The 27,743-nt window shown below is 39.6% G+C and overlaps 1 protein-coding gene across 1 annotated transcript in view; it reads right to left on the reverse strand.

The window, feature by feature from the left end:
* Positions 1–1,802: 1,802 nt before the first annotated feature.
* Positions 1,803–27,743, reverse strand: part of Faf1 (Fas associated factor 1) — a 401,181-nt gene continuing 375,240 nt past the window's right edge. Inside the window, exon 19 of the mRNA XM_010610286.1 lies at positions 1,803–2,059. Coding sequence (XP_010608588.1) covers positions 1,976–2,059 — 84 coding nt within the window. The 3' untranslated portion in view covers positions 1,803–1,975. The remainder of the gene's footprint in view (positions 2,060–27,743) is intronic.

Raw genomic sequence — 27,743 nt, forward strand, 5'->3', positions numbered from 1 at the left:
GCCTTGTCTTATAGCCCTTCCCAGTCCTGACTTCTGTTCCTGAGTACAGGCTTGAGTTGAGGGCCATGGTTTCTCCACAGCAGTTATAGAACAAGGTCTACTAGGAGAAAGAAGAGCTGGTGTCCTGCTGCTTCATCTAGAGAACTGAAATGACCATCTAGTGGAGCCACTAGGTTAGAAACGAAGGAGAAGACCCAGAGAGGAAGTATTTAAGTTGACCTCCCCAACAGTGGGCTTCCTTTCAGTCTCTTTGGAGAGACCTCTGGAGTCACAGAAAATCCCAAGTGTAGGCCAATGAATAACAAGTCTGTTAGGAACCCCCCTTTTCTGTTTTTGTTTTTCTGAGACAGGGCTTCACTATGTAGTTCAGTATGGCCTTGAACTCATTACGTAGCCCAGGCTTGCCTCATACTCATGGTGATCTTCCTGTCTCAGCCTTCTACAGTTAAAGGCATGTGCCACCAAGCCTGACACAGGAACACATCTTTGTGAGAGAGTTTCCAGAGGAGGTTCCTGGTGAAGCATCAGAGAAAAGAAATAAAGTGGAATTTTCCTGACCAGCACTTACTACAAGACAGAGAATGACCACTCATATCCCCAGCTTTGGTTAGAGTCCCCTCACTAAAGCCAAGGGAACAAATTTAGCACTCATATTCTCTTTTGCTCAAGAACAAAGTCACAATTGGGATCTCAACTGCTAGAATAAAGACGAAAGTGACATAAAAGTAGATATGGAGAACATTCTAAGACTAAAAGGAAATCATTGTGAAGGTATAAAAGATGTTCCCACAAACTACCCCACATAGCAAATACACGGATTAACAAAACCCACATTTACTGAATCAAACCCTCAAAACACATGTCTTCTGGGCTGAGTCCCCATGTTTGATCCCTTTAAATGTATAAACTCTGAATTTTCAGCCAAAGAATGAAATCCTTTTCATTTGAGATAGCAGTTCCAGATCTAATACTAAAACATTGAAAGAATGAAATAGAGCAAGTTCCTTACTACAGAAGAGCTGGTGCAATAACTGATCAGATTTGATAATAGACAAGGTACTTAAAATATCCAGTGACAAGGTCTGACATGTGAAGCAGGGCCAGAAAAACAAGTAGGAATTGTGTTCAGTGGACAGTGATGGAAAAGTAACTTGGAAGCTAGTACGCATGAGGTTCAACTGCCCAGATGCAAACTCCACAGCAGCTCCCCACAGCTGGCCCAGACACCGAAGTCTTGGTGTTAGATTCCTCTGTTGAGATACCTCAACATTCACACTGTGTATGTGAGCAGGCTCCCATGCAACGAAACACCAATACCTCCCAGATGAGACCTGAAGATCCAAGGCAGCAGCAGTAAATAAATACCTTTCATATATGTCAGAGCAGCCCTCAAATAAAACCTTACCCTTAATAAAGAAGGCCGAAAGCACCAACAAGAATGGTAACTTTTTTCCTACAATGTTTAATCTCCATGTAAAGAATGTCCCATTTGATGTTTTCCTCAGCCTCTTAAAATTAGGTGACAAAGTAGAAATCCATTTGTGAAAATAAAAAGGCAGAGGTGTAGCCCTAGCTCAATAAGACATATCAAATACATATAGCGTCCTGGTGTAGCAGGACAGACAGAACTGTCCTAGATACTGTGGGGAAAAGATGGGTGCTGAGGAGGTCAAACTTCCAATGATCACTCACACTTGAACAGTACATTAGTCACTGGGCGAGGGCAAAGGGCAAAAGGTGGGGGAAGGTGCAGAGTTATAGTTCTCTGGATGAGGGTCGGGAACACATACTCATGGATGGGAAACTTTAAGTAGCTATGTTTATTATTACTTATTTTTCCAGCAATCTTGCAAGAGGCAGAAGTGTGACACTGAATTGAGTGAGACGAGCGCGTGGGTGGGTTGGCAAGGAGCGTATCTCTTGACACAGGCCGCTGGCTTGTCAAGGAATGGCTGGTTCCACCGCTGAGTTGTGTTTACTCTTTTGCTTCAAGGAAAAGGGTTTCTTGAGGGAACAACTTTACTTCCAATAATGATTTGTTGGGATCTAGCTGAGTGACCTGAAAGAAAGAAAACATACATTCAAAAGACTGTAAAGAATAATAGTTTTCCACAAGGCATTCCAACTAGGCACACTAATGTCGAGCCTCCTATGCAATGGCACAAGCATTTTTACATGGTCTTATTTAACAGCTATCATAACTCCATGACATAGGTGTTATTATTTATATTTTATATGAGGAAGCCAGGCACTTCAGTTTAGTGGAAGAACTAGCGTTGGCCTCAAGGCATAGGTCCTTTTCCTTCTTTTCTTTCCCTCTCCTTCTTTCTTTTCCTTCCTTTCCTCTCATCTGTCTCTTTCTCTCTCCACTTATCCATTGATCCATCCAACTATGTGTTGTAGGCAAGCACTCTACCATCCCCAGCCCAAAGCTAGGTTCTAGAGATTTCACCTTCTCCTGTGCCCTTAGGGAAAATGGTAGATGCACAACTGAATAGCATTCCTGGCGACCTCTGCTTGTTTAACTCCCGAGAGTAGAGAGGGTTGGTTCTGATTGGAGGAGCAGCTAGACCTTTGGTGGGACAAGAGATAAGTCTTCCTCTCATAAGCACTACCTCATGGCCACCATGCCTACAATGAAAGGACTATCTTCCTTGGTGAGCACAGACAAATCACAAACTCTCTGTTGGGTGTATATTTAACTTGAAAAAATAAATCTGAATTATAATGCAACTTTGTTTTAGAAATTAAAAAATATGAACTATATTTTGTCTAAAGCTAGACAAAATCTTCTTGGCATCATGGATTATGCTACAGGGATCCTAAATTAGATTTATGCCTTCCTGGGCTAGTAGCACGGATGAGACAGGAAAGTTTTCTGAATCTGAGAGTGAAAGAAAAATTTCCTGTTCACTAAAAAGGGTCATGCATTTTAAAAGTAGAGACATACTAGTTAGTGGAAAAGACACAGGCTGAGAATTAGAAAAACTGGTTTAAATCACAGTTGTCTTGACTCTCAGCTTTGTGGCTTTGGAATTCATATCAACCTTGCAGAGATGATGTGAGGATTAAACGAGAAAAAAACATATAATTAACACAGTGTCTGGCACAGAGTAGGTGTCAACAATGGCCGCTGTGAGTGAGAGCAATGTTAAAGGTGGATGGACAAACAGACAAATGGGCAGCTTGAAGTATGTGATGGAAGACCAGGCAGGCTCCAGTCAGTCCCACGGCTGCTGCCTTGCTAACCATCAGGAATTCTGGGCCCCGGGGAAAGACTGCAGATAGCACCTGTGCAGACAATCTTGTCTCCTGCTCAACTCAAGCCGCTCCTAATCAGATAGCTGTCATCTTCGGACTAGCAAGGAGGGGAGTCCCTTGGGCCAAGGCTGGGTGTCTCAGGTGGGCTGGCAGGCTGAAGGGGGAACACTATCTTTGTATCCAGGTGGAAACCTGGTATGCCCAGGAGGGTCATTAAGCAGACACATCTACCCTCAGAATCCTCTTTGCTTACAAGGGACCCAGGGCAAGGCTGGCTCTATTAGTATCTCTTGGGTTATGGGCAGATGGACAGACAAGACGGTGGGGAGGGCCCATGCTGCTGTCTGTCTTCCAATGCACTTGGGGGCAAGCTGCTGGCAAATGTTTACCCACTTCACCAATTAATGTACAATACTGCACTGGCTTCTGTCAACAAACTGAGCTCTGCTGCCTCTGCTTCCGACTCTTTGGCATTTTGTGTCCAGCTGCTTCCGCTATTGTTCTTAATTAACATGCCAGAGCTCTTCCGGCATCTTCTACTTTGTTATTTGTGGTTTGTAAATATGATGTTTGCTGGTAGAAACCAAAACCATAATAGTACCAGAGCTGTGAGTACAGGCAGAAAAGTATGCTGGGAAGATAAAGAGGCTGGGCCACTGAGGCCTGTGGTGCACCCTGCTGAGCTCTCAAGATGCAAGGTCAGAGATCCATTAACTATACCCAGTTTTCACACGAGAAAACAAATGAGGAAAGTTTAGTGATTTTTCTCTTTGAAGAGAAAGTCACTTTGAGAGGAAGAGCTGGGATTTGGGAAGGGGGAAACAAAAATTTCTTGGGCATCTATTAAACCCCAGGCACTTTAAATATATTATTTCATCTATTCCATATAATAACTGTGCAAGGTTGTGGGAGCTGAGCCAATGGGGAGGCTCCAGGGGTTGCCACCTGTGTAAGGCCGTATAGTTAGTGTGGGTCTGTCTGTGCAGCACAATGATTAAAAAGAGTGAAGCTAACTCAGATCAAAATACCAGGTCAGCAATCTACTACCTATATGACCTCCACAGAGCCTGTGTTACTAGCTGTAAAATGGGAATCATCATTTCTCCATTTTACACTGTTGTGATGGCGAAATAGTGTTGGTGAAGCCTCTGGAGTCATTAAGTGCTCAGAAAGTGGGAGCCACACTGGTTGCAGCGTTCCTGGAGTAGGGACCCCATTCTCCAACTGCCAAGCTGAAGTGTCATCCCCAAGGCCTCCTGGAGCCCAGGTGCCTGGTTGCCTTTGCTTCTGTCTCTGTCCAGTAGGATACTGCCCCTTCCCTGACTAGTACCGCCTCCACCTCTGAAGACCCCCTCTATAGCTGCAATGGGCCATGCCACCAATGGATTGCTTCAAAGTGAACATGGCTTAGTTGAGGCATTCCCTCTGCTGCCCCAGATCAAGCAGTTTTTTTCTTTGAAGGTCATTATGGATAGGAATTTCAAAGCAAACAAGGGCAATCATCTCTGTATTCTCTTTACTTGGCTTGGACAAACTGACTGAGAGGAAACTAAGGGGATGTAAGACATGCGCTCTTCCTTAGTACGACAGTAGCCATACTGTCAAACTACTCTGCAGTGCTCAGGGCCACTCTCAAGAAGGGCATGGAACATGATAGGAGGAACCTCCTGGTAAGGAGGAGCCTAAAATCTAGCTGAACCAGCTGAAGAACAGAACTGCCTGGAGCAAACGCTGTGTCAACACTCTTTGAAAATTTTTAGGCTGAGCGCTGGGGATGTAGCTCAGTGGTACCTTGTTTGCCTGGCAAGCACAGTCCTGAGTTTGATCCCTAGTACTGGGGGTGGGGGTGGGGGAAGAGATCTTCAGGTTGACAAGTAGAAAAGAGCAGACATGTTCTCTGTGGATTCAGTGGGTACAGCTAGGACTAGTGAGGTAAAATTATAGGAAAGCAGAACTCAGATGGGCAGAAGACACTTTGTTTTTTGGTACCAGGGATTGAACTCCGGGCCTTATGCTTACGAGGCAGGCAGTGGCACCACTGAGCTAAATCCCTATCCTGGCAGAGTACACTTTAAACAGACAGCAGTAGCTGATGATGTGGCTACTAGTACTTCTTTTTCCTCCTTTATTTTCTTTTTGCTCTTCAGTCTTCTTTATATAGCAGCAATCATTATTTAGTGAGCTCCTCCCATGGAATTGGAACCATGCAGAGTATTTTCTATACTTTACATATAGTACATTAAGTAGTCCTCACAGCCCACAAAAATAGGTACTGTTGTCACTCTACACACGAGGAAACCAAGGTTATCTGCCCATTGTTACAGAGAGTAAAGTTTTACACTCATGTTGGCCTAACTCCAAAGCTCTTTATAACCAGAGTGTTCCTGGGCAACACAGCAACAGGCTGCTTTATGGAGGGCAGCAGTAAGTGAGCCTTCTACCCTTCCCAGAAGCTTTCAAATAGGGGCACATTTGCAGATGATGACTGCTATCACTTATTGAGCATTTATTTTGCACCAGTCATTCCTTGAAGCACTTTATAATTTAATTTTCTTAATACTACTCTCAGGTAATTTGAGGTGGGTATAATTATTATTCCTATTTTACAGTTGAGGAAATTGAATCATGGAACACAATAAGTAACTTGCTTAAGGTCTCATCTCAAACCTATTAGGGACAGAGCCAGAATGTGAATAAGGTTGGAATTCACTTAACTACTACATTATATTGCCAGAGTTGTTCAGTGTAGGATCCACTGCTAGAGAAGTTGGATGAAATGACCTTGAATTTATTTCTAAGCAAGCTTCTAGGATATAAGACCTTCACTTGAAGAATGGCAAAAGGTCAAGGGTCATAAAAAAAATCCTTAAATGTTTATAAAATACGAATACAAAAACCCAACCTGAGCTTCTGTTTTGCCATTTACTTGGGACTTTACTGAATTATTGACTCTCTAAATCAACAGAGAAACCCACCCTTTGGGACTCCTGGGGGATGAGGTGTGTTCTCAGATAAGAGGTATAGTTTGACTTTGTCTACAGTTGGAAGAATAAGTCAACCATTTTGACATTTTCTTCATTGTACTGAGGAAACCTGAATGGGTATATTTTCTCATTAAAATAATATTTTAGCAAGTTGGCTTTGTGAAACGTGTATGTTAGCAAAAAAAAAAGGAACATGCTTTTTGTCAAACAGAGCTGTTCTTTTCTGGATTATTTTTTCAGCAGTTTAAACTTTCATACATATTTTATTTCTGCTACTTCTCTGGGCTTCAGTCCCTTTTCCTAAAACATTGCTAGTGAGAAAAATGTGAATTAAGGTGATAGATTCTCATAGTAGGCCACACTGTGAATTCCAGAAAGTTGGGGTAAAAAGTTCCTTAAATGTCAAATAGTCCAAGCCCTTCATTTCACATGAGGGCAACCTAAGGCTCAGAGAGGTCAACTGACTTGACCCAGGTCATACAGCTGATTAACAGCAGATGTATATGCTATCCTAGGGTCTTGACTTCTGTTTCAAGAGTCTTTACAGCCATATCATCTACCTTTCAACTTTTTTTTTTTTTTTAACGTGAGCAAAAGTATACTACTATTTAATGCTGGGAACTACTAGGGGGCAGGAGCTGAGTAATATTAAAAATAGTAACAGCAACATTTGTAAAACATTAACTCAGTCATGTGGGTTAAGTATTATGATAAACCCTTTAATTTTGTTGAGATGATGCTTTTATTTTGAAAAGAAAGTCTGGATCTAATATTTTACATTTAGAAAAAAATGTTAGGTTGGATTTTTCTTTTTCATGTTCCTACTGTATTTTGACAGCTTATAGAGGAAATACATTGTAGTAGTACTTGGAAATCAGCCTTCACTTTGTGTATTAGGAAATAAGACCTATAGTGAGACTGGGTGTACCTATGTCCGCATACACAAGAGGCAGAGGCAGAATAAGAACCCAGGCCTTCCAATGTGGTGTCCCATAATTTCCACCACAGCTCCCCACTTAAAAGGGGTCTTTCTCCATGAGTGACAGCCTTTGAATTCATGTATGGAATTGGGAATTTTTCTGGAAACTGGGAAGATTTAGAATAAAATCTGCATTTTGGAAAATTTTAGCATCTTCAAGGCAGGAAAACCTATTGTCAAATTTGCTCTAGTAGCGCCTGCTTGCCTCTGATGACCAAACCTCCCTACTTTCTAGAATGTGTTGGCAGCACTGTGAGCACAGACATGACCTCCAGGGGTAACCATTTACCACACAGGAAGAAATATTTTATCTCTTCTGACCCACACATATAACAAACACCAAAGCCTCGTCCACAGTCCTCTTCCCATCTACCAGTGTGAAAGACAGGTCCCATCTACATCAAACACAGACAGGCCATAATAAATGTTCCCACACTTAAGGAAATCCCTGCTGCTGTACATCTCTCTTCACTTTCAGCCTTCCACAAGTTCTTCCTTTTCTGAGTTCTCTGCTGACTACCAAGGCAGTATAGTATCTAATGTTATCAGGATATAAAGGGACCAGAATGTATAGGTTTCAAGCTTGGCTCTAGCAGTGCAACTTTGGACAAGTCGCTTTATTCTTCAGGCTTTAATTTCTATATTTTAAAAAATGTGGAGGTCAGTAATTCAATGGAGTCAACTGTACTACAGTTGAACTTTGGAAATCTAAACACTTGGGTTCGAGCCCCAGCTCTCAGCCAAGTCAGCAGGAAGCTTGGGACCCCATTTTTCTTCTCTACTGGGTGACACATAGAAAGCCATTATAATTCAATGGCTTCTTTATACGTTAGTGGATGTCATTTCTATGGTCCAAGCTACTTGATAGTTGGAATAGTTAATGGATGATCTAGAGAGGACTATCTGGGATTTTGATTTCCACTGCTATAACCTCCTAGCTGTCTGATAACCATGGCATGTTGCTGAATCTTCTGGGTGTTTCTTTCTTCACACAATTGCATTTTTTTTTCTCTCCCAGAGTTGTGAGGATTCGGTAAGATAAAGCCTACAACTCCTATTCTACTGGGGGTGGGATTTAGTTCATACTCATGCTTCCACATGGAGGGGACTGCTGGATGCTCCCTATCTCTCACACAACAGTGAGAAGAGACTTACTTGCTTGGTGAGTTAGGGAGAAAAATCTGAGCTCAGCCCCTTCTTTTCCTTATTCTGGAGTCAACCTGCTCTCATGTTCCATAGCACAACAGCCTGCAGGGCACAGCTGTACCAAGGACTGGGTAGATAAGTCTAACTCAAGTGTAGCACATATATAAATAAGTTCATTGGTTGCAGATCCCAAGCCAAAAATCTTTGATCAACATTTTTGATAACAAAGGTGATATTTTTCTTCTTACCTGAGCCCTAGGTTTATTTTTCAATTGGTCTTATGTCTTTCAATTAGTCTTACACTAGTTAAGTGAAAGGACATTACTTAAGGGGCTCTAAGTTCCCAAACACCCCCAGAGCATTGTGTGGTTTAACAACTGTGATGTAATATAACATGATATAACATGAAGCCAGGTGTAGTGGTGCATGCCTTTAATCCTAGCTATTTAGAGGGCCAAGGCAGGAGTATACCAAAATTTAAGGTATGCCTGGATAACTTAGGGATATCCTGTCTCAAAAATAAAGGGCTAGGAAAGTAGCTTAGTGGTAAAGCACTTGCCTAGCATGCATGAGGCCCCTGGATTCCATCCCCAATAATAAATTTAAAAAAAAAAGGAAAGTAAAATAAGAGTTAAAGAACAGAAAAAAAGAAGACTAAGGTGACAAGAGATAGAAATTCTTTCTTGTAAGGTGCCCTGTTTTGTCCTTTATCACACTGTAATCTTATGCTCACATATAATTAACATTTATCGATAGCTTAGTAAGTGCTAAGTGTGTTCTGCACTTTATGAGCACATCAACCCTTCACTCCAAAAAAAATGAGGAATAGAGGTTCAGAGAGATTATATAACCCATTTTTGAGACTGTATAGGCAGGAAGTGGCAGAGAAAGGATTTAAAACTAGGTTTGAGGACTGGGGATTTAGCTCAGCGGTTCTGCCGCCTGCCTCGCAAGCACAAAGTCCTGAGTGTGATCCCCAGTACCTAAATAAATAAATAAATAAATAAAGACTAGGTTTGGCTCACAAGCCTTTTCTTTTTAACTTTGACACTAGGTGATTTTAGAATTGTAGTCATGCACTGGACTATTTATTCTAAGTTCCTTGTTTTGAAGGACTTTCCCTTCATGTACCTGAAACATATATTTTCTTATAACAGAGTATGTTAGTACCTTAGGCATTTGGGGAAATTTTACTTATCTAGTTCCTCAATTATCACAGAACTATTGACTGTCAGAACTGGATGGGTTCTCCGAGGTCATCTGTATAACACATGGGGATATAAAAACCCAGTCAGTGGGAAGAACTTACCCAACAATACTCAATATTCATGGCAAACCTGAAACCAAACCTGGATTCATCGCTCTCAGACTGCTTAATGAGTACACCAACTTTAAAATGGTTTCAAACTTGGTGCATGGTTAGGAATGCTCCGGACACCAAACAAAAAATATGACCATCTCCTTGCATCTCTGATGGTTGCTTTGGTCACTGTACTATTTATTAAATAATAATGTTAGTGGGAATGGCTCAGAAGTAATAAAGGGGATTCTCACAAGGGTGGGGAGAGGAAAGCCAATTAGGTCTAAAACCAGGAGAAGATTCAAGTATGCAGAATGCACATAAAAAGGACAAAAGAATAAAGAATACAGAAAGAATATAAATGGCATGAGAGGAAGGAGAACAGGCATGTCTGTCCATCTTGGGAAGTCAGTTGCTAAGATTACTCTCTTGTGGGATCTCAGAGAAATAATTTCAAGTAAATAAAAGGGAGTACTGCTTTGTAGAGCAGTTTGCAAGCTCCTTGTCCTTGGAAACATAAACAGAGGATAGGCAAATTCATGAAAGAAGATTCTGTAGTGTGGCAAGAGAAATTTAGTGCAGAGTAATCCCAGTGGGGTGCCGGGAGTTCTAAGGTCTGTCTGGGGAACCTAGGGAGATTGTTTCCCTAAGGGACAGCATAAGGCTGTCTCCCACAAGTTACAGATGGGCCGAAAGATTGGTCTTTTCATCCCTTGGGGCAGTCAGAAGCCACAGGGCTGGGTTGCTTCTGGTCCTGAGCAATCTAGTATAGTAACTCCAGTGAGGCATACAAATAACATTTTCTGTGTGTGATGACTTGAAAAAGATTGGGAAGCACTAATCTAGGAGAGATGCCTCACTTTTAGAGGGTTATACTAAAGGAGGTAGCCAGGTCTTTTTATAAAAGGTTCCTAGGATGCCTCTGATTAAAAAAAAAGTTCACAACACTAATGGCTGGGTTTGAAACAGGGCACTGACGAACAAATAAAAGAAGATACCTATTTACTGATTCGTTTTAGAACTGTTAACTGTACTAAAAAGCCTTCTGAGAAATCTTGATCACTGCCTGCTCTATAGTTTTACCAGGCATGGATTAAGGGCTAATTAGAGAGGCAGTAAGAAAAATACTGGCAGGTTTTAAATCCTGGTGCTGTATGTATGCTATTGAGCAAGTCTTAATTTCTTATGAGATAAGACCCGCATTTTTCATCTGTAAGCTACAGGTCAACAACACCTAGCAGCCCAATAGTCTCAATAAACCACTTCCCTCTAGGTTTCTTTCCTTCACACTACTTGAGAGTTAAACAAAAGGCCTGATCCTGGTCGCTCTTCCATTTAACGTTCTTGAATGATTCCTTACTGAAACAAGAGAGTCCTCTTTTGCTTTGTCCTCATTTTCCCAATTGGTAAATAGGTGCTGTTTCTGACAAAGTTCACAGTGGGCCTATAATGATGGCATGACTGGAAAGATAGTTTTGAGAACTATGAAGGGCTCAATTGTCTTACTACATATAGTTTAAATGTCTGAACAAACATGTTTGCCTGGCTTCAGAGAGCGCTGGACTAGTGTGCTCAATAAGTCTTCAGGCAAAATGGCTAGGGAGAAAGTGAGCATTTTGAATGCATTTTAATACCCAGGCAGGGCCATGCAAGCCAGTGTATGTGTAGCTCTGCACACAAACACAGCTCAAGAGCTGGAGCTTTGAACAGGAGTTAAAAGAGCTGAGTCCCTAACGACATACAAAAGATTTGCTGGTGTGATTTATTCTGATGTATTTACTTATCCAATTACCAAAACAGCAGGAGATCATTAAATTTTGTAGTTACCAGATGCAGCACGTTCAATATCTTAAATGTTACCAAGGCTCTCTCTGAGCTATTTTGATATTACATTTCATCTGCCCAAAAGCTTATAAAATTGGAAGGCCAAGAATCATGAACAGAGCAGCTGTCTTTGAAGGTTGGTCCAGCAGGTGCCTGTACCATACCAAACATTTACCAGAAATTCTCAAACTCCTAGGACAAGTACCATGATGAGAAATAAACATTATTTAGGAAGACAAGAATGCTAAGGAAGTGGTATTTAAAGGTGGTTGGAGATTTTTTTTCCTGCTTGTTTTCTATCAGTTCAATCCCCATGTCCACAGAGTGTCAGGGCTCAGAGAAAAGGGCACTCAGGAAATAAGCACCTTCTGGAAGACTGCAAACCTGCCTGCTAACCCTAGCATCCTGCTTCTGTCGGTATGATCTTAGAGAAGTCACTTTTCCTCCTCTGAGTTTCCATCCTGTTAAATAAAGATGTTGACATCTCCTGCACCAATTATAGACCGGCTGCTATAAGCATCATCACAGTTTGTCTTCCTCACATTTTACAACGTTTCCTGGAAAACACAGAGCAGTTTAAAGGCAGGAACTGTGTATTTACTACTTCTATATCCCTAGCACCAAAGCAAAGAACATGTGTAATATGTTCTCAGTAAATGCACGCTAGGCATCAAATCAGAAATCATTATGAAACACTGAAAAATATAAAGCTCTTTTTAACAACATTTTAGGAGTAAGTGCAACATAAATATTTATTTTCTCTTGAAAATAAGTCAAATAACTAAAATCTAGGCATAATTTTTTTTTGGGGGGGAACCAGGGATTGAACTTGGGACCTTGCGCTTGTAAGGCAGGCAGTGGAACAACTGAGCTAAACCCCTTGCCCCTAGGCATAAATTTTTTGAAAGGGTGAAGGAGCTTGGTTCTAATATTCTTTACTGTTCTGGTCTGTAAATATTATCCCTTCATAAACCCTAGGTTCTAGCCATTTTGAATAGTTTGTTACTCCCCAAATATGTCTTGTGTTTTTCCTCCTTAGACCACTGCTATGTTGTTTCTTCTACCTGCTCTTTCCCCCCCAATTCTACCTGTTCCAACCTACATATACTTCAAGGCTCAGTTCAAATGCTACATCTTCTGCAAAACCAAGTCTGCACAACAGAGCCTAATTTGATCTTTTTCTCCCATTTTTGTAACAGAGCCATCATATCTGGCCTCTTCTCCCATTCACTAGGCTGTAGACTATGGCACACAGCAATCATATATGTTCACATTTATTCTCTTATATATCTCTTCTGTTGCCCCATGTGGGGCTAATTCACATTTACTAAACTAACACCTCTGTTTCACATCAGGCTCCTCGGACAAGGAGGCTGCTGAGTTCTGCTGGCAGATTCAAGGTCAGGGTTTAATCTGGAATGCATAACCTGGCAATGTTAACCCTGTCCTTTGCTAAAACAGCAGTCTTATACTTTGATCAGGCAAAGGATCCTACAGCATCTAGCTCAAAGGATTGGCTATACTCTTATCTTGAGTTATCTGTTGTGCATCTCTGGTTATTTTGCAATTATTTGTTTAGAGTCTTCCTCTCCAGTTAGATTGAATTCAGAGGGCTACCTATTTGTGGGGCATAGTATACTGCTGCAAACATGTTCAATGCATGTTTGCTGAAAGACTAGCCTACTGAATGACTGAAAGGACCCTATCTACTCTTCCCTAAAGCCTCTCAGTCGAAAGAAATGGAATCTGGAAGAGCTGCATCCCCAGGCCAATTTGCCCCTAGCCTTACACCCTCAGCAGGCAGAGCCTGTCAGTGATGCCACCAGCAGGTCACCCCAGCAGCTCCCTTGGCTCTGCATGCTGTCTGGCTCTCACCTCAGTCAGTCCTGCTCACAGATACAAGGGCTAACAACAAGTTTGCATCAGTTGCCCTGTCAGAGGGGACAGATTTTCCCTGTCTTGTTTAAACTGTTGTTGGAATTGGCTAATTAGAAGGATTTAAAAAATCTTAATACTCTAAACAGAGAAAACTGGTTCTGAATTATTAAGCAACATTTTCTGTGCATTTGAATAACCTTAAGTGACTTAGCTGCCACCTGATCCTAAGCTCTGGCTCAGATAAATAAATGTGAAATATTGTCAAAGCCTCAGCTTATAGGAGCCTCCAGCTACAGTAAATAAAAGCTTAAGTCCCCACAAACTGCCTGGGACAGAGATAGTCTCATATAAAAAGGCAGAAGATGATCATAAATAAAGCCAGCAGTACCAGGAAGCTTATGGTTTTGTTCTAGTTTTCAGATGAGTTGTCAATAGGGCAGGTATCCAGGTCATTTAATCATAGAATCACATAGTATCAGAGCTGAAAGATTAAGAAAGAACCTATTTGAATCTCTTCACATCTCAGATGAAAATAAGATCCAGAGAGCCATGTACTTTGCTTGAAATCACACAAGTAGCTGAAACTTGTCACTTTGAGACTCCATGCTTTTCTCCCCACACCTGAGACTTCTACTTCCTCAGCTACGTTGGGAGGTGTATCAGGAAAGAAACTAGGAATAAGGGAGGGTGACTGACACTCTAATGTGATCCCTGCAACTTGCCTAACCTCATGCCATGAGAATATCATGAGTCATCTGTGAGTTTCTGCCAGGTGAGATGGAAAATACAAAAATAAGCAAAAACAGTGATGTAGAAGTGAGAAGGAACATTTTATTTCTTTCCATTTATTTACTATACAAATATTTCTTGGTTGTTTACTATGAGTAAGAAACATGCTAGGTTCTAGAAGTAGGATAACAAGCAGACAAGAAAACAGACCATTGCAATCCAGAGCAATAAAGAGCTATGAATTGGAAGAGAGCACCAAGGAAGGACAAGGAAGGTAAATTTGCCTAATTTGTTCCTAGGCTGTCACCATATCTTTCCTTCTTGTTTCACTCTACTATATACAACTACTTCCTATAATCTAATTATTTCACTGCAATTTTTATAAACAATAAACCAATATTAATTGCTTAGTATGTGTCAGGCACTATGCTAGGAAACAAGCTGATGAATTAAACACAATCCCAAGTAACTTCAAACCTGATATATATATACTTAATAAAAAGAGTATCTATAGGGCCGGGGATTTAGCTCAGCAGTTCGGTGGTCTGCCTTGCAAGTGCAAGGACCCGAGTTCAATCCCCGATACCAATAAATAAATAAATAAATAAATAAAAGAGTATCTGACTTCATTGTGTGACTACACTTGAGCCAACCATTTCTGTCTCTGGTGTCTTTTGCTTTTTTTTTTTAGGCCTTAGGCAAGTTAATTGCTTTTGCATTTCTAGCTCTCCTAGTCTAAAAATCATGCCTGAAGAGGGCTTATTCACATAAGGTCTTACAGAAGGCCAACTAGAAGAAGGAAAGTGATATAAACTTGGAAACAGCAAAAGAATCTTCAGGTTTGGGAGTCAGCCACAGACATTAAACTTGCAGCTGTAAAGGCACCGATTCTGGGTGAAGAGAATAGTATGGTTCAGGTGAATCAGGCTTGGGCTGAGGCTGGGCTGAAGTTGGCACTGCAGCGAGGCCTGGAGGATTTGGCATGTTGATGCATGTGCTAATGCGTGCTGGAACTTCAGCAGTGGTTTTGAAAATTACAAGGAGTGACTAGAAAAGGTTAATCTGTGCATATACACGTTAGCAGTTGTTTATGTTTACAATGGTGTTATTATACAGACTTTAAGTGAGCAAAGCATGTCAGCAGAAGCACCTGGAATACTGAACAGGGAATAATGGTTTTTTATTTATGGCTGAATGGAGTCAGATTGGATTATATGTACGGCTTTCAAAATTTATGTAATTTCTGATATAACAATTTTGAACAGTACAGTCCTTTATAAATACCTTACAAAATTAAGTTCTTGGCCAGAGTAAATAATTTTGGAAAGGTTAAAATACAATCAACATATCTACACAGAATCAGTAAGTCACTACATTTTATTTTCAGCATACCATGGGGAAAGGACCTGGATTTTGCGAATCAAGTACTGATACAGATGCTGTGCAACCTAGAGAAATTTAAAGTCTTTAAGCTCCCAAGTCCTCCTCTCTTTTAGTTTATTTTAGAGAACTAATGTATTTGAAGTATCTGGCATATAATTGGCACACAAAGAATAAATATATTTATGGCCATCACTACCTACCATTCCAACTTTTTTGCTAATGAGTTAGAAGTAGCAAAGGCAGATTGTATTAAGGCACTGAATTTCCTCCCCTGAAATGGCTAAAAGTACCTCAAAAAATATTTTAAAATGCCTTTATATATTCCTTTGATCTGGTGAGACATATACAAGGATTTTTTTTTTTTTGGTTGTTCCATATAGCTACCCTGGTTCCCTCGATAGCCCTATGGCTTAGCTGGATCCTTTCATTTTCTTGTTATCCACTTCAATATAATATGTTAAATACACTGAACATTTACTATGTGCTAGTGCTTTTGAAATATCACTTCCTTTTATTTTTCTTTTTTTTTGTGTGTGTGTGTGTGGTACTGGGGATCAAACTTAGGACCTTGGGCTTGCACGGCAGGTGCGGTGCCACTGAGCGACACCCCTGGCCCACTTATTTTATTTTTATAACAGCCCTAAGAAGAAAGTCTTTTTATTACCTTTACTTTACAGATGAGGAAATTGGGGTACACAGAAGCTCAGTAATTTACCTAACAATAAACAGCTGGAAACGTAGAGCTGTGATTCAATCTGGAACTCTAAGCTTTTAACCACACTACCTTACACTGTCTCCCCATCCCTCATCTTCTTCAAATTTGCTCCAGTCACTACCTGAAGCATTTTCTACTGTTGTCCAGTCAGCCTCAGAGTTTAAAACTCCTTGTCTTCTGCTAGAAAGCACCACCTAGACTTCCTACCCCTGAGACTCAACAAATCCCAAAGTGAACTGGTCTTCTCACCTGTCTTCCTTAATATCTGCCTGTGGTACTACTATTTTTTGGAATTTCTAAATCACCTCCTTCAACCGATTCTTCCCACTGCCTTGGTACACTTAACACTCTCATTCTGGCATATATTCTTATCATTCTGTTCTTTTTTCTTCTTTTTTGGAAATGCTCATTCTTTAAAAAAATCTTTTTATTCTGAAAAATTATAAACTCCTAAGATGTTACAAAAGTAGCATGTTACCCCATGGTGCCACCTTATGTAACTGCAGTACACTATCAAAATCAGGACATCGACACTAATATACCACTAATTAGACTACAGGCTTTATCCATATTTTATCAGTTTTTATGTGCACTCACCTGAGTTTTATCTCATGTACTGATTTAGATATGTATCTTTACAAGTGAGACACAAAATGAATTCAGGGAAGTTTATGTTTATACTTATGCCTCACAAAATCTTCTATCCTTTAAGCCTTTGTAATCTCTAATTTATTTTTTATCTCTATTATTCAATCAGCTTCAAAATATTATAAAAATGAAACCAGACATTATATAACTTTTTAAGATTGCCCTTTACCACTCAACATAGTGCTCTTGCAAATTGATGGATCCAGCAAGAATTCATACTTTTTTATTGCTGAGTAGTATACAACTATTCCCTTTTTCAAAAAGACTTGTTTTCCCTTCTTTTCTCCCTCTCCCCCTCTGCATGCTGGGGATCAAACCTGAGGCCTCAAACATGCTAAGTACATCCTCTACTGCTGAGCAACAACCACGGCCCTAAAAGACTTGTTTTATAATTCTGGGAGGCTTTACACACATAAACTACATCTCCTCTCTTCCTTGGACTCTCATAATAGCCACCATGGACAATCACAGTATTTTATTCTATTGTGTATATGTATGCATGAATGTATGTATGCATGCACGCATGTATGTATTTTTAGAGATGAGGTCTGGCTGTATTGTCTAGGCTGTTTTCAAATTTCTGGGCTCAAGAGATCCTCCTGCCTTCGCCCCCCAAGCCCTGGGGCTATAGGTATGCATCACCACATCCAGGATCATAGCCTTTTTGACTTGAATACTTTGATTTGTTTATCTATCTAAAAGGCCTTTATATCACTGGAGCCTAATGAGTACTTGGCAAACCTAGTTAGATAATAACATAAGGTAACGAATATAGATTAACTCACAACTTGTTGGTAAAAGTGTCTTGAAAATGGCAAAATGCCATTAAATCTTCCTAAAAGGCTACACAGGTCACATATCCATTAATAGTTATTATTGTGGATTACATTTGTCTACTTGCTGAAGTGTTTTGTGCCTCCCAAATGAATACTTGCAGCATTTTCATGGGCATTTGAGAAAGCGTGCAGAGTAGTAAAAAATTTCAGTTGTCTGAAGTTCATGTTCTTAGCTGAGGTTGAAGGAGGCAACACTTTGTCTTCTTGTGCAAAAAATACCCTTTTCTGAAAAAAATTCTCTTCTATGGTATATTAAGTACAATGTTTTTCACATCTTTGTGCTTTTTGTTAGTGATCTGGCTGTTTTAAAATGGTCCAAGCACAGTGCTGCAAGCTCAACAGTGTCCCTACGAGCAGGAAGGGTGTGGTGTGTGAGATGAGCTTCATTCATGCATAGATTATTGGACTTTGGCCATGAGCCAATGATGTATATTAAGTAGTGTTTAAAACAGAAATGCATATAAGACAAGTTATATGTTGGCTGGTTGATGAAAATATGATCACAGGCTTGCAAGAATTTAACCTTGAATTACCATTATGTAAAACGTTTGAGTATTTGCTAGTTCAGTGAGCTCCTACTTTGTGCTAGGCCTGTGCAGGCCCCACATCAGTAATGGAGGGTACCAAGGCAGAGAAGAATGTACAGCTAATGTTCTAAATGAGCTGATACAGAGCAGGCCCCAGAGGAGCCTGACACAAATAAGGTAAAAATCTACATGAGGAGATAAGCTTGTCTTTCTTGCTAGAAAAAGACCATGAACTAATTTAGAAAACATTTCCAATTACAAAAGCAATCTACTGGCTTGGTAAAATAGAAAACATATATCAAGTTCTGGATATTTCTACTTGAATACCATACTCAGCCTTTTATTTCTAGGCATGTAAAGCATACTTCTTGATATCTTCATTTAAGAGCTGGTAGTTTACAAACGGCAACAGTGGAGAAAAATTTGTGCTTTTTTTGAAGCCAAAACACAAAAGAAAGAGATAGAAAGGAGTGAGGGTGAAGAGAGAAATAATCACCCTTGCCACCATACCAGTAATCATTATTAGACTCTTATTATGGGTTAAATGCCATAATATGATATACCCATGTTATAGTTTTAAATGTTCACAACAATCCTTTGAAATAGGTGCTGTTATTCTTATTTTGCCAAAAAGTTAAACTGTTTAAGATTACTCAGTAAAGAGCTGATGCAAAATTTAAGTCATAACTGGTCTAACTCCACAGCTTTATTTCAGTCTACAAAGCCTCTGAAATGCTATTCTAAAAAAAAAGTGGTGTTAAATAAATTATCCTTCCAGTATGTGTGTATATGTACACATATAATGATATACTATGTATCATATACTAGATAGAGAGGGGGGAGGGAGGGAGAGAGAGGGAGAGAAAACAAGGAAAAATAAATAGCAACAAGTCCCCTTTATTTTAGGTAGCTAATTTGAAAAAAGGGTTCTTTCTCAGCAGTGAGGAAAAGTAGCTGTGACCTGAAGGACAGCTGCAGAGTTATAAAGCTTGGGGACAAATGTACACTGAATACATTTATACACTACAAACTTAGGTGACAGCAATTCCTAAAGAGTGTACTTCCCCCAGGTTATCTAAAAAAATCTCTTTTGAAAATACATACTTAATTGGTATTTGTTAGTACTTTTCTGTGACTACCTGTAACCTATGCTACAGGACCTAGTTATGTTCCAAGTGAAGTTGGTGAACAAAATGAAATGCTTACAAGTTTCCCTGTTTATAGAGGACCTCCTACACCCAGCAATAAACCCCAGAAGCAAATTTAAGACGTGGTTGTATTAAAAAATAAAATAATATATGTAAAGAAGGGTCAATATAGTGAGCCTAAAAAGCTTGCCTAAAAGGTTTGCTCTTGACTAGCTTTGCATCTTTTGCTGTAATAAGTAACAGCCATGAGCGTGATAGTATGCTGAGTCCTGTGAGCTTTTCTTCACAATCATTGACCTTGGAGTGGTCTTAAAGATTCTTAAACACAATTGGTATCAGAAGTGAGATTCAATAGTCTGATCCTGACTCACTGACATATGGTGAATACACTGCTTCAGAAAAGAAAGGATGAAGAGGGAGGGTACAGTGATCTTTGGTGGATGGATAGATATGGAACCATCCACTCCTGGTATGAAACAGCAGCTGAGCTGCATCTGTTGTAAAAGGCGGAAGTTATCTACAGAGTTTTAAAATGATATATCCAACTCAAACACACAGTTGGGTTGTAGGATCTCATGACTATTTTTGGTTGTGCTGGCTAAAGCGAGGGAAAAAAGACAGCAGCTTTGGTAATGCCTTTGGCTTTTATTCTTGTTTGGGTGGTAAGAGACAGGACCCCATATTCCAAAAGTGGGCTTTGGATGAGCCCAAAATGTTAAAAGTTTGAGTTTCTCTTTCCTCCAAATGGGGGAAAAAAAAGTTAAATCAGTTTCTAGGGCTGAAGCAAAATCTTGGATAGACTGGAAGAGAAGAGAAGGACAAAAACATTCCAGTTATTTCTTCATCTTAGTTGTTTCTACCTCTGATGCAGCAGCCAGACCTTCCCACCCCCTGCAGGGATTTTCCCCAAGCAACTTTAATATCAACTCTGTAAATCCTAAATTTATTGTGAGAGGCTTGGGAATATTTACATGAGGAAAAAGAGAATAATTTAAAAAGTAGTAACTCTTTATATTGTGTATCTAGATATATGGTAAAAGGCTAATATAAAACCTATACATTTCTAATTTCATAAATGATAGAGGGATCATTTCAATCAGGGAAAGCTGCAAAGAAAGTGTTAGTGGGATACAACTTCTTTGTTTTCTGTTGGAAGTGAGTAAGCTACAACGTAAATCTTTCACTTCTTTTCTTGGCAAAAGAGAGCCAAAATACAGAAGTTTTTGGCTTGGTAATGAGCGCTTATGAAATCAGATGTCAGACTCCTAAGGAGTGATAGTTTTCCAGGAAGATGTGTATATTTTGGATCTTCCAGTACGTAAAATTGGGCAGGACAAAAAGGGCTGAAGAAAGCCTTACTCATTACTTGAACTTCAAACACAGCTGACTGGCCTTGCTACTGTTGAAGAAAATTCACTGGCTTTTTTTTAGAATTCCAAATCTTGAATTCTAATTCTCTGGATCTGACTTTAAAAACGTGAAATTGTTTGCTGTGAGCTGCTTCAATACTTGCTGAGGTGAAAGCACGCACAGGCTCAAAAACCAACCAACCAACCAATGAACCAACCAACCAACGAACCAACCAGCCAGCCAACCTACTCACCCAAACACAGAACTTCTATGCTGGGACTTTTGCAGATTTAGGACACCTATGTGGGGCCTGGAAGATCATGGATGTTATTTGTACTGTCTAGGTCACATAGAAATATCCATAGGAAGGAGACTGTTTTGTGATGGGACCATGTAAAATCAAGCTGCTGATAGGATTAACTATTAATCCAACTGCATTCCTAACACAAAATTCCTAACATGAAGGACCTGAATAATGCCTCCCAATACAGAGGCAATGTCATGACAGTCAGGATACATATAAGAAGTATAATCCCAGAGGCCATGCATAGTAATGCTGGAAACAGTATGTAACTGTTAGGTGATCCCAAGCAGGACTAAGTGAACACATTAAACCAAGTGAATTCTTTTTTTTTTTTTTTTTTTTTTTTTTTTTTGAGGCAGGGTCTCGCTATGTAGTTGAGACTGACCTGGAACTTACTATGTAGCCCAGGCTGAACTTGAACTCACAACAATCCTCCTGCCTCAGCCTCCCAAGTGCTGGGATTACAGGTGTGTGCCACCATGCCTGGCTAAGTGAATTCTTAATGTGTGGTTTCTGCTAAAAGCTGCAAATTGGGGGAGGGCACATCGCAAGGAGCCTGATCTCTCTATCCACTCCTCACAGTCAGATTCTAGGCTCCCTTTGGGGGATGTTTCACTGATGTTGACTTGTGTTCAGCTTCTCAGATTAGTTTTATTTTGCAACAATGATCAATAAACAGTGTAACTCTACTTACCTCACCTTTGTCCTAGTTTGTATACCTTAGTAAGTCAGCCGAATTACATACAGCTACTCTAAAAAAGACACTGATATTTTCTAAGCTGTCCATTGGATAAATGATTAGGATGAAAGGGTTGGAGGTTAAGAAAAATTTACTTTGAAAATATTTTATGATTCAGAATTTTCTTTTGAACAATTTCTGTACATAACATGTTTTTCTGGTTTAAAAGATACATAAAACAATCTTGATACCATAATGTGAAGTGAAATAAATCAGACACACAAGCTTAAATAACACATGGTTTCTCCTATATGAGAAGCCCAAAGTGTAAATAAATTAAAGAGCAAAATAAAAGACAGATAATAGGAAACAGGGAGATAGATCTTTCTCAAATGTGAAGGGGACCAAGAGATGAAGGGAGGGTGGAAGGGGAAGGAAAAAGGATTAAGAGTACTACGTATGCCTAGCAATGCTTTGTGATGAATGTAATCATCATGTTCTGCAAACATGTACTAAGTAAAAAAGAGAAGAGAAAAAAAGCAAATAGAAAAAAAATACATAAACCAGATACATGTATCTAGTTACAGAAAGTGATTTTCTTTATATATATAAAACTCTTCATTTCTCTGGTATACACAGTGTTCCCAGAAAAGAGGGTTGATATCAGGGGCAGTTTTTGAAGTCCAGTTACAGTTGCTAAATATAACTCAACACACTGATTTTACACTAGAGGATAGAAGACACATCCTGGGACCAGGAAGAGTAAGGGAGGGTGGAGGGCATTTTTAGAACTGTTCCTAGAAACTCCTGGGGATGTGTTTCTAAGCTGCGGTGAGTGATCTGAATCCACATGGACCGCTGGGTCTAGAGTAACACAGGATAGCAATGAATGTGGGACAGTGGGCCTGGTGTGACCTTCTGTACTTTCCACACAGCACAACTCCAGGTATCCTCCAGACTCGGGAGGTTCAAGGGTGTGCGTGCTAATCACACTAAATAGTCTGAATAAGATAAAGGGTAAAGCTGTAAGACCCAACGATAAATGTAACTGTACTGTTTTCTTCAAATGTACCAAAAACTTAATGGGGGAGCAAGGAGGTGCAGGAAGCTGTTAAGGTCTCTTGTTGCTTTTGCTGTCTTCTGCTGCCGTGAACTGTTGGCTCTCTGGCAGGTGCCACCCTGCCTTGGAGCCAGCTGATTATGGACTGAAACCTCTACAAACTGTGAGCTGAGTAAACCTTTCCTCTTTTAACTTTGGGTGTCAGGGTATTTTGTCTCAGCAAGTGAACAATAACAAACATAATGCCCTAGGGTTTGTATAAAGATTAAAGGACAGAAGAATTTCTAAAGTGACTGCACAGGGACTTCAACAGAGCAGGACATTAATGATTATCATTATCTTTATTTAATTCCCTAAATATGCCATAAAAATTTCAAAGAAAGCTTTCAAATTACAGAAAATCTCAGACCCAACTTGTCTTCAAACTAAGCAGAAAACTGTACAAACACATTTCACTAAAACCTCTCTAGTGTGTCACATTTCCATGCAACAGCAGATCAGAGGATTGTGCTTTCAGGAAACAGTAATGTAGAGAGTAGAGAATATGCTTCCTTTAGGAAAAGCAGGACTCAAAACAAGATGTTGTTTGTCCCCCACGCAGTGCCTGGATCAGGGGCAGGTCCCAGTAAGCTGTGCTATTCCTTCTCAGCCCAAGGTCCACACATCTTAAAGTCCCCCTGTCCTGAGTATCTACCATGTGCCATGCCTTACTTTAATTCTTTCAACCATCTCATAAGTGGCTATGATTATCTGCCTTTTAAGGTGAAAGTATCAGTCTAGAGAGGTTATATTACTTGCACATGGCCCCCTCATAAATGCTTTTTGTGATGTCATTACACTGTCTCCCTGTATGGCTACCAAGGCTCGAACGCTAAGCAGTCCAAAATAGTGGACTTTCTTCCAAGGAAGGGTCTATTATAACACAAGTGACAAAATGCAGGTCACCTTCATATTAAAAATGAGGAATGTGTCTAAAAACTTATTTTTTAAAGGTTAGAAACAGGTCAAATGCACTGAGTTGCTGGAGATGGATCAAAGTAGCTGAACATTTGCAACTCAAACAGCATGCCCTCTGTTGCTTACCAAGTATTTTCATTATCACTTTTGATCTTATCATCACAATATTTCCGTGAGGACACATGACACTATCCTCACTTGAAAGATGAAGTAACTAAAATTCTGAAAGGAGAAATGATGTACTCAATATAACTCAGCAAATGGGAGGAAGTATAAACATTAAACCAAAGCAGAGAGGGGACAGGAAAAGCTACAGAACTATTTATCAAATAGTCAGGCAGTGGTAGCCTTCACACACAACCAATTTTTCCAATCTTCCCTTGTCTGGCTGCATCTTTAGCATTTCATTTTAAAGATATCTTGGACTAGCTTTAGGTTTCAGCCTTTCTCCATGTTAATTCATTTTTCCAGGTTGCCAGTGACATACAATAGAAAGAATCAGCCCCTCCATGCTTAATTTCCAGCTCTGCCTCTTCCCAGCTTTGTGTAGACACTTAACATATAGTTTCAGTTTCCAAATCTGTAAAATGCAAATAATATTTTCCCAGTATAACAGATTTTGGAGATACCTTTGAAATCTACTTCTTTGACATTTGAGTTCTTAATTGTAAAGAAAGGATAATATTCATATCATAGGATTGTAGGAATTCAACGACATGATACCCGAAAGGGCTTACACAGCTGTCCGACACATAATGGGAACTCAGTAAATGGTAGGCAGCGTACTTACTGCTTAAAGACTGTTCATTTGCATGGCTCATTCATTCACCCTTAGTGAACAGATAATTATTGGGCATTGGCTAGATTCCTGGCACTGTCCCCAGTTCCAGGAATGGGTAGTATTAAAGACAGTTCCTGCTCTCAAAGAGCTTTCATTCCAGCATGAGGCAGACAATAAGCAACTAAATATCTATTGCCAGATGGTGATCATTTCAAGGAAGAAAAAGAAAAATGGCAAGAGATACCGGGGGAGGTGGTGGAGCACAGGTGAGTAAAGAGAGACTTTTCTGTAGGCTGCTCAGAAAAGACTTCAGGCAATACTTGAGCAGACCTGAAGTGAGGGCACAAACAATTATGATGCTTAGGGGAAGAATGTTTTAGTAGAAAAAAGTGCTAGTGTATGATCTTATTTCATGGTGTTTCACAAGCAAGGATTGTAGAGTGGCTAGAAAAGACTGCACGTGAGAAAGGTTAGAGAAATGCAAGGGAGTTGGAGCAAAGAAACCCTTTCACTCTGAACAGGGTTTGAGAAGTGATATGATTTGTCCTACTAAAAAGTAATTTTTTTTTTTAAAGGGAACAAATGAGGAGCATGGGTGCAGGCAGTTGGGACATATTACAATAATCTACACCAGAGATAATGGTGGCTATGGCTAGAATTTACTTGTGAAGGCAATGAAAAGGAGATGCATATACCGTATATGTGGAACTAGGTAGAATGCCCAGTCTTTGCACTGAGCTATATCCTCGGCCTTTTAATTAATTAATTAATTAATTATTTTTGCCCACACTGGGCTCAAACTTGTAACCCTCTTCCCTCAACCTCCCAGATAATGCCCAATAAATATCTATTCACTAAGAGTGAATGAATGAGCCATGCAAATGAACAGTCTTTAAGCAGTAAGTATGCTGCCTACCATTTACTGAGTTCCCATTATGTGTTGGACAGCTGCGCTAAGCCCTTTCGGGTATCGTGTCATTGAATTCCTACAGTCCTATGATATTACAAGTGTGCACTGCCATGCCAAACTCTGAATATATTTTGAGGTAAAAACAACAGATTTTGCATATAAGTTGGATAGAAAAATAGGAGAATGCAAAGTCACAGATGAACTCTAAGGTTTCTGGCCTGAACTAAAAGAATGAGGCTGCCATTTAATGAGATAAGGACATGGGAAGAAAAGGTTTTGAGCAGGGTAGGAATCAGGAGTTTAGTTTAATTTGATTTAATCTGAGATGCCTAAGAGACATAAAGTAGAAAAAGTAGGCGTATGTATACATAAACATCTGGAGCTGAGATAATTTGGCCTGGATATATACCTTTTGGAGCTGTAACTCTATGTATGACATTTAACATCACATGACACATGAGATTACCTAGATAATAACGGTAGAGAGAAATCAGAACACTGACAGTTACTGAGAACCTATGTGCCAGGAAACATACATCTGTAAATTATGGAGTAATGTATAGGTAATTATTCTTACTTTGATGATAACTACAATGAATGACCATGTCATTCCTTTATTTAACAATTTTACATGGAATAAAGCCAAGCTCCTTTACTGTATTCCAAGTTGTTCACGTTCTGTCTCTAGTCCCTCTTCAGCCTTTCGTCAGGATTTTACCATACAAAACCTGTGATTCAGCCAATCTAGTTTACACATCCCCATCTAATAACACTTTGTGCTGTCCAACAGTAACCTCTCTCCTCAGTTGATTCATGCCCTTACCAATCTACCACTTATCTTATTTATTTCAAAGTCTTGTTCAATTTGTCTACCCAGGCCAGCAGGGATCTTGGCTAACTCTGACTTCTACTGCATCTTTTGTCTGGACCCTGGCATGAACTGCACAATAAGAATTTGTATGTGAGGCTAGGAAATTCTCAAATGTGGGGAGCATGCCTTATTCCTAGGCATTCCTTATTCCTATGTGTAGCAAAATAAAATTCTGGTGGATAAACAGGATGTGAAATACAACCAAGTGTATGCTTTACCTACATTGGATTCTGACCTGTAAGTGGGAATTACAAAGATGAAATAAAGAAATCAGAGATGATGAAAACTTTCCAAAAGCATAATACTAATTTTCATGTACACATAGTTAAGTTTTTTTCTAGATAATCTACCTCCTTAGCTAGCTCAGGACACATGATAGCACAGGGATTAAGAGGGTAGGCTCAGAATAACACAACTAAATTTATATCTGGCTCTCATATCAATGACACTGGGCAAGTTACTTAATTTCTTTTGTGCCTGAATATCCCTATCTCAAAGTGGGGACAGAATGAATATTAACCTTTGAGTTTTTGCTTGTTTTTTTCAGCACCAGGAGTTGAACTCAGGACCTTGTGCTTGCCAGGCAGGTGTAGTGGCATTGAGCTACATCCCTGGCCCTAACTTTGAGATTTTAGGATTAAATGAGATAATGCATGGAGAACACAGAATAATATGGTATTCTAAATATAATACTCTAATATAATAAGCCCTCAAAACGTATTTTTATTAAAAAAATTTATTCTGAACATTTAGTTATTGGATAATCATTATGATCATCATTACTTTTCATATGTGAATAGTATCTCCAAGTATATAAAGCATTTTTATACGCATTGCCTTACTTGAGCAATGCTGTAGGAGTTAAGAAAAATTTATTTCTATATTATAAAGAAGAAAATTGAGAATAAGCAAGTGGGTGTAACCTGCTCAAGGTTGCACAGCTTCTAAATCATTTTCTGGTTTTCAATCCAATGTTCCTTCCTCTGTATCACTGCATACCTTAATCATTCTAATAAGAAAGTACAGAGCCAGGGATTTAGCTCAGTGGTTCTGCCGCCTGCCTTGTAAGTGCAAGGACCAGAGTTCAATCCCTAGTACCAAAAAAACAAAAACAAAAACAAAACACAACACAACAACAACAAAACAACAAACAAAGAAAGTGCAGACACTTCAAAACTATGAATTTTCAGACTGTTGCAGTGTATAAAGGTGTTGTTGTTAGGGCATATAAAAGGGGAATGCCAGTCAAGGGTACAAAGTTCCAGCTAGGAGGAGGGGTTAGAGATCTATTATACAGCGTGGTGACCAGAGCTAATAATAATGTATTATATATTTCAAGTTTATCAAAACAATAGATTTTACATGTTCTCACCATAAAATATGATTAGGTGAGGTGATGGATATGTTAATTAGCATTAATTAGCTTGATTTAATTTTGTAGTATATACACAAAGGAGTTCTAGTCAGCCATAA

The sequence above is a fragment of the Fukomys damarensis genome, unplaced genomic scaffold, assembly GCF_012274545.1.
Source record: "Fukomys damarensis isolate Sample0158 unplaced genomic scaffold, DMR_v1.0_HiC HiC_scaffold_23, whole genome shotgun sequence".
In the NCBI taxonomy this organism is placed as follows: domain Eukaryota; kingdom Metazoa; phylum Chordata; class Mammalia; order Rodentia; family Bathyergidae; genus Fukomys; species Fukomys damarensis.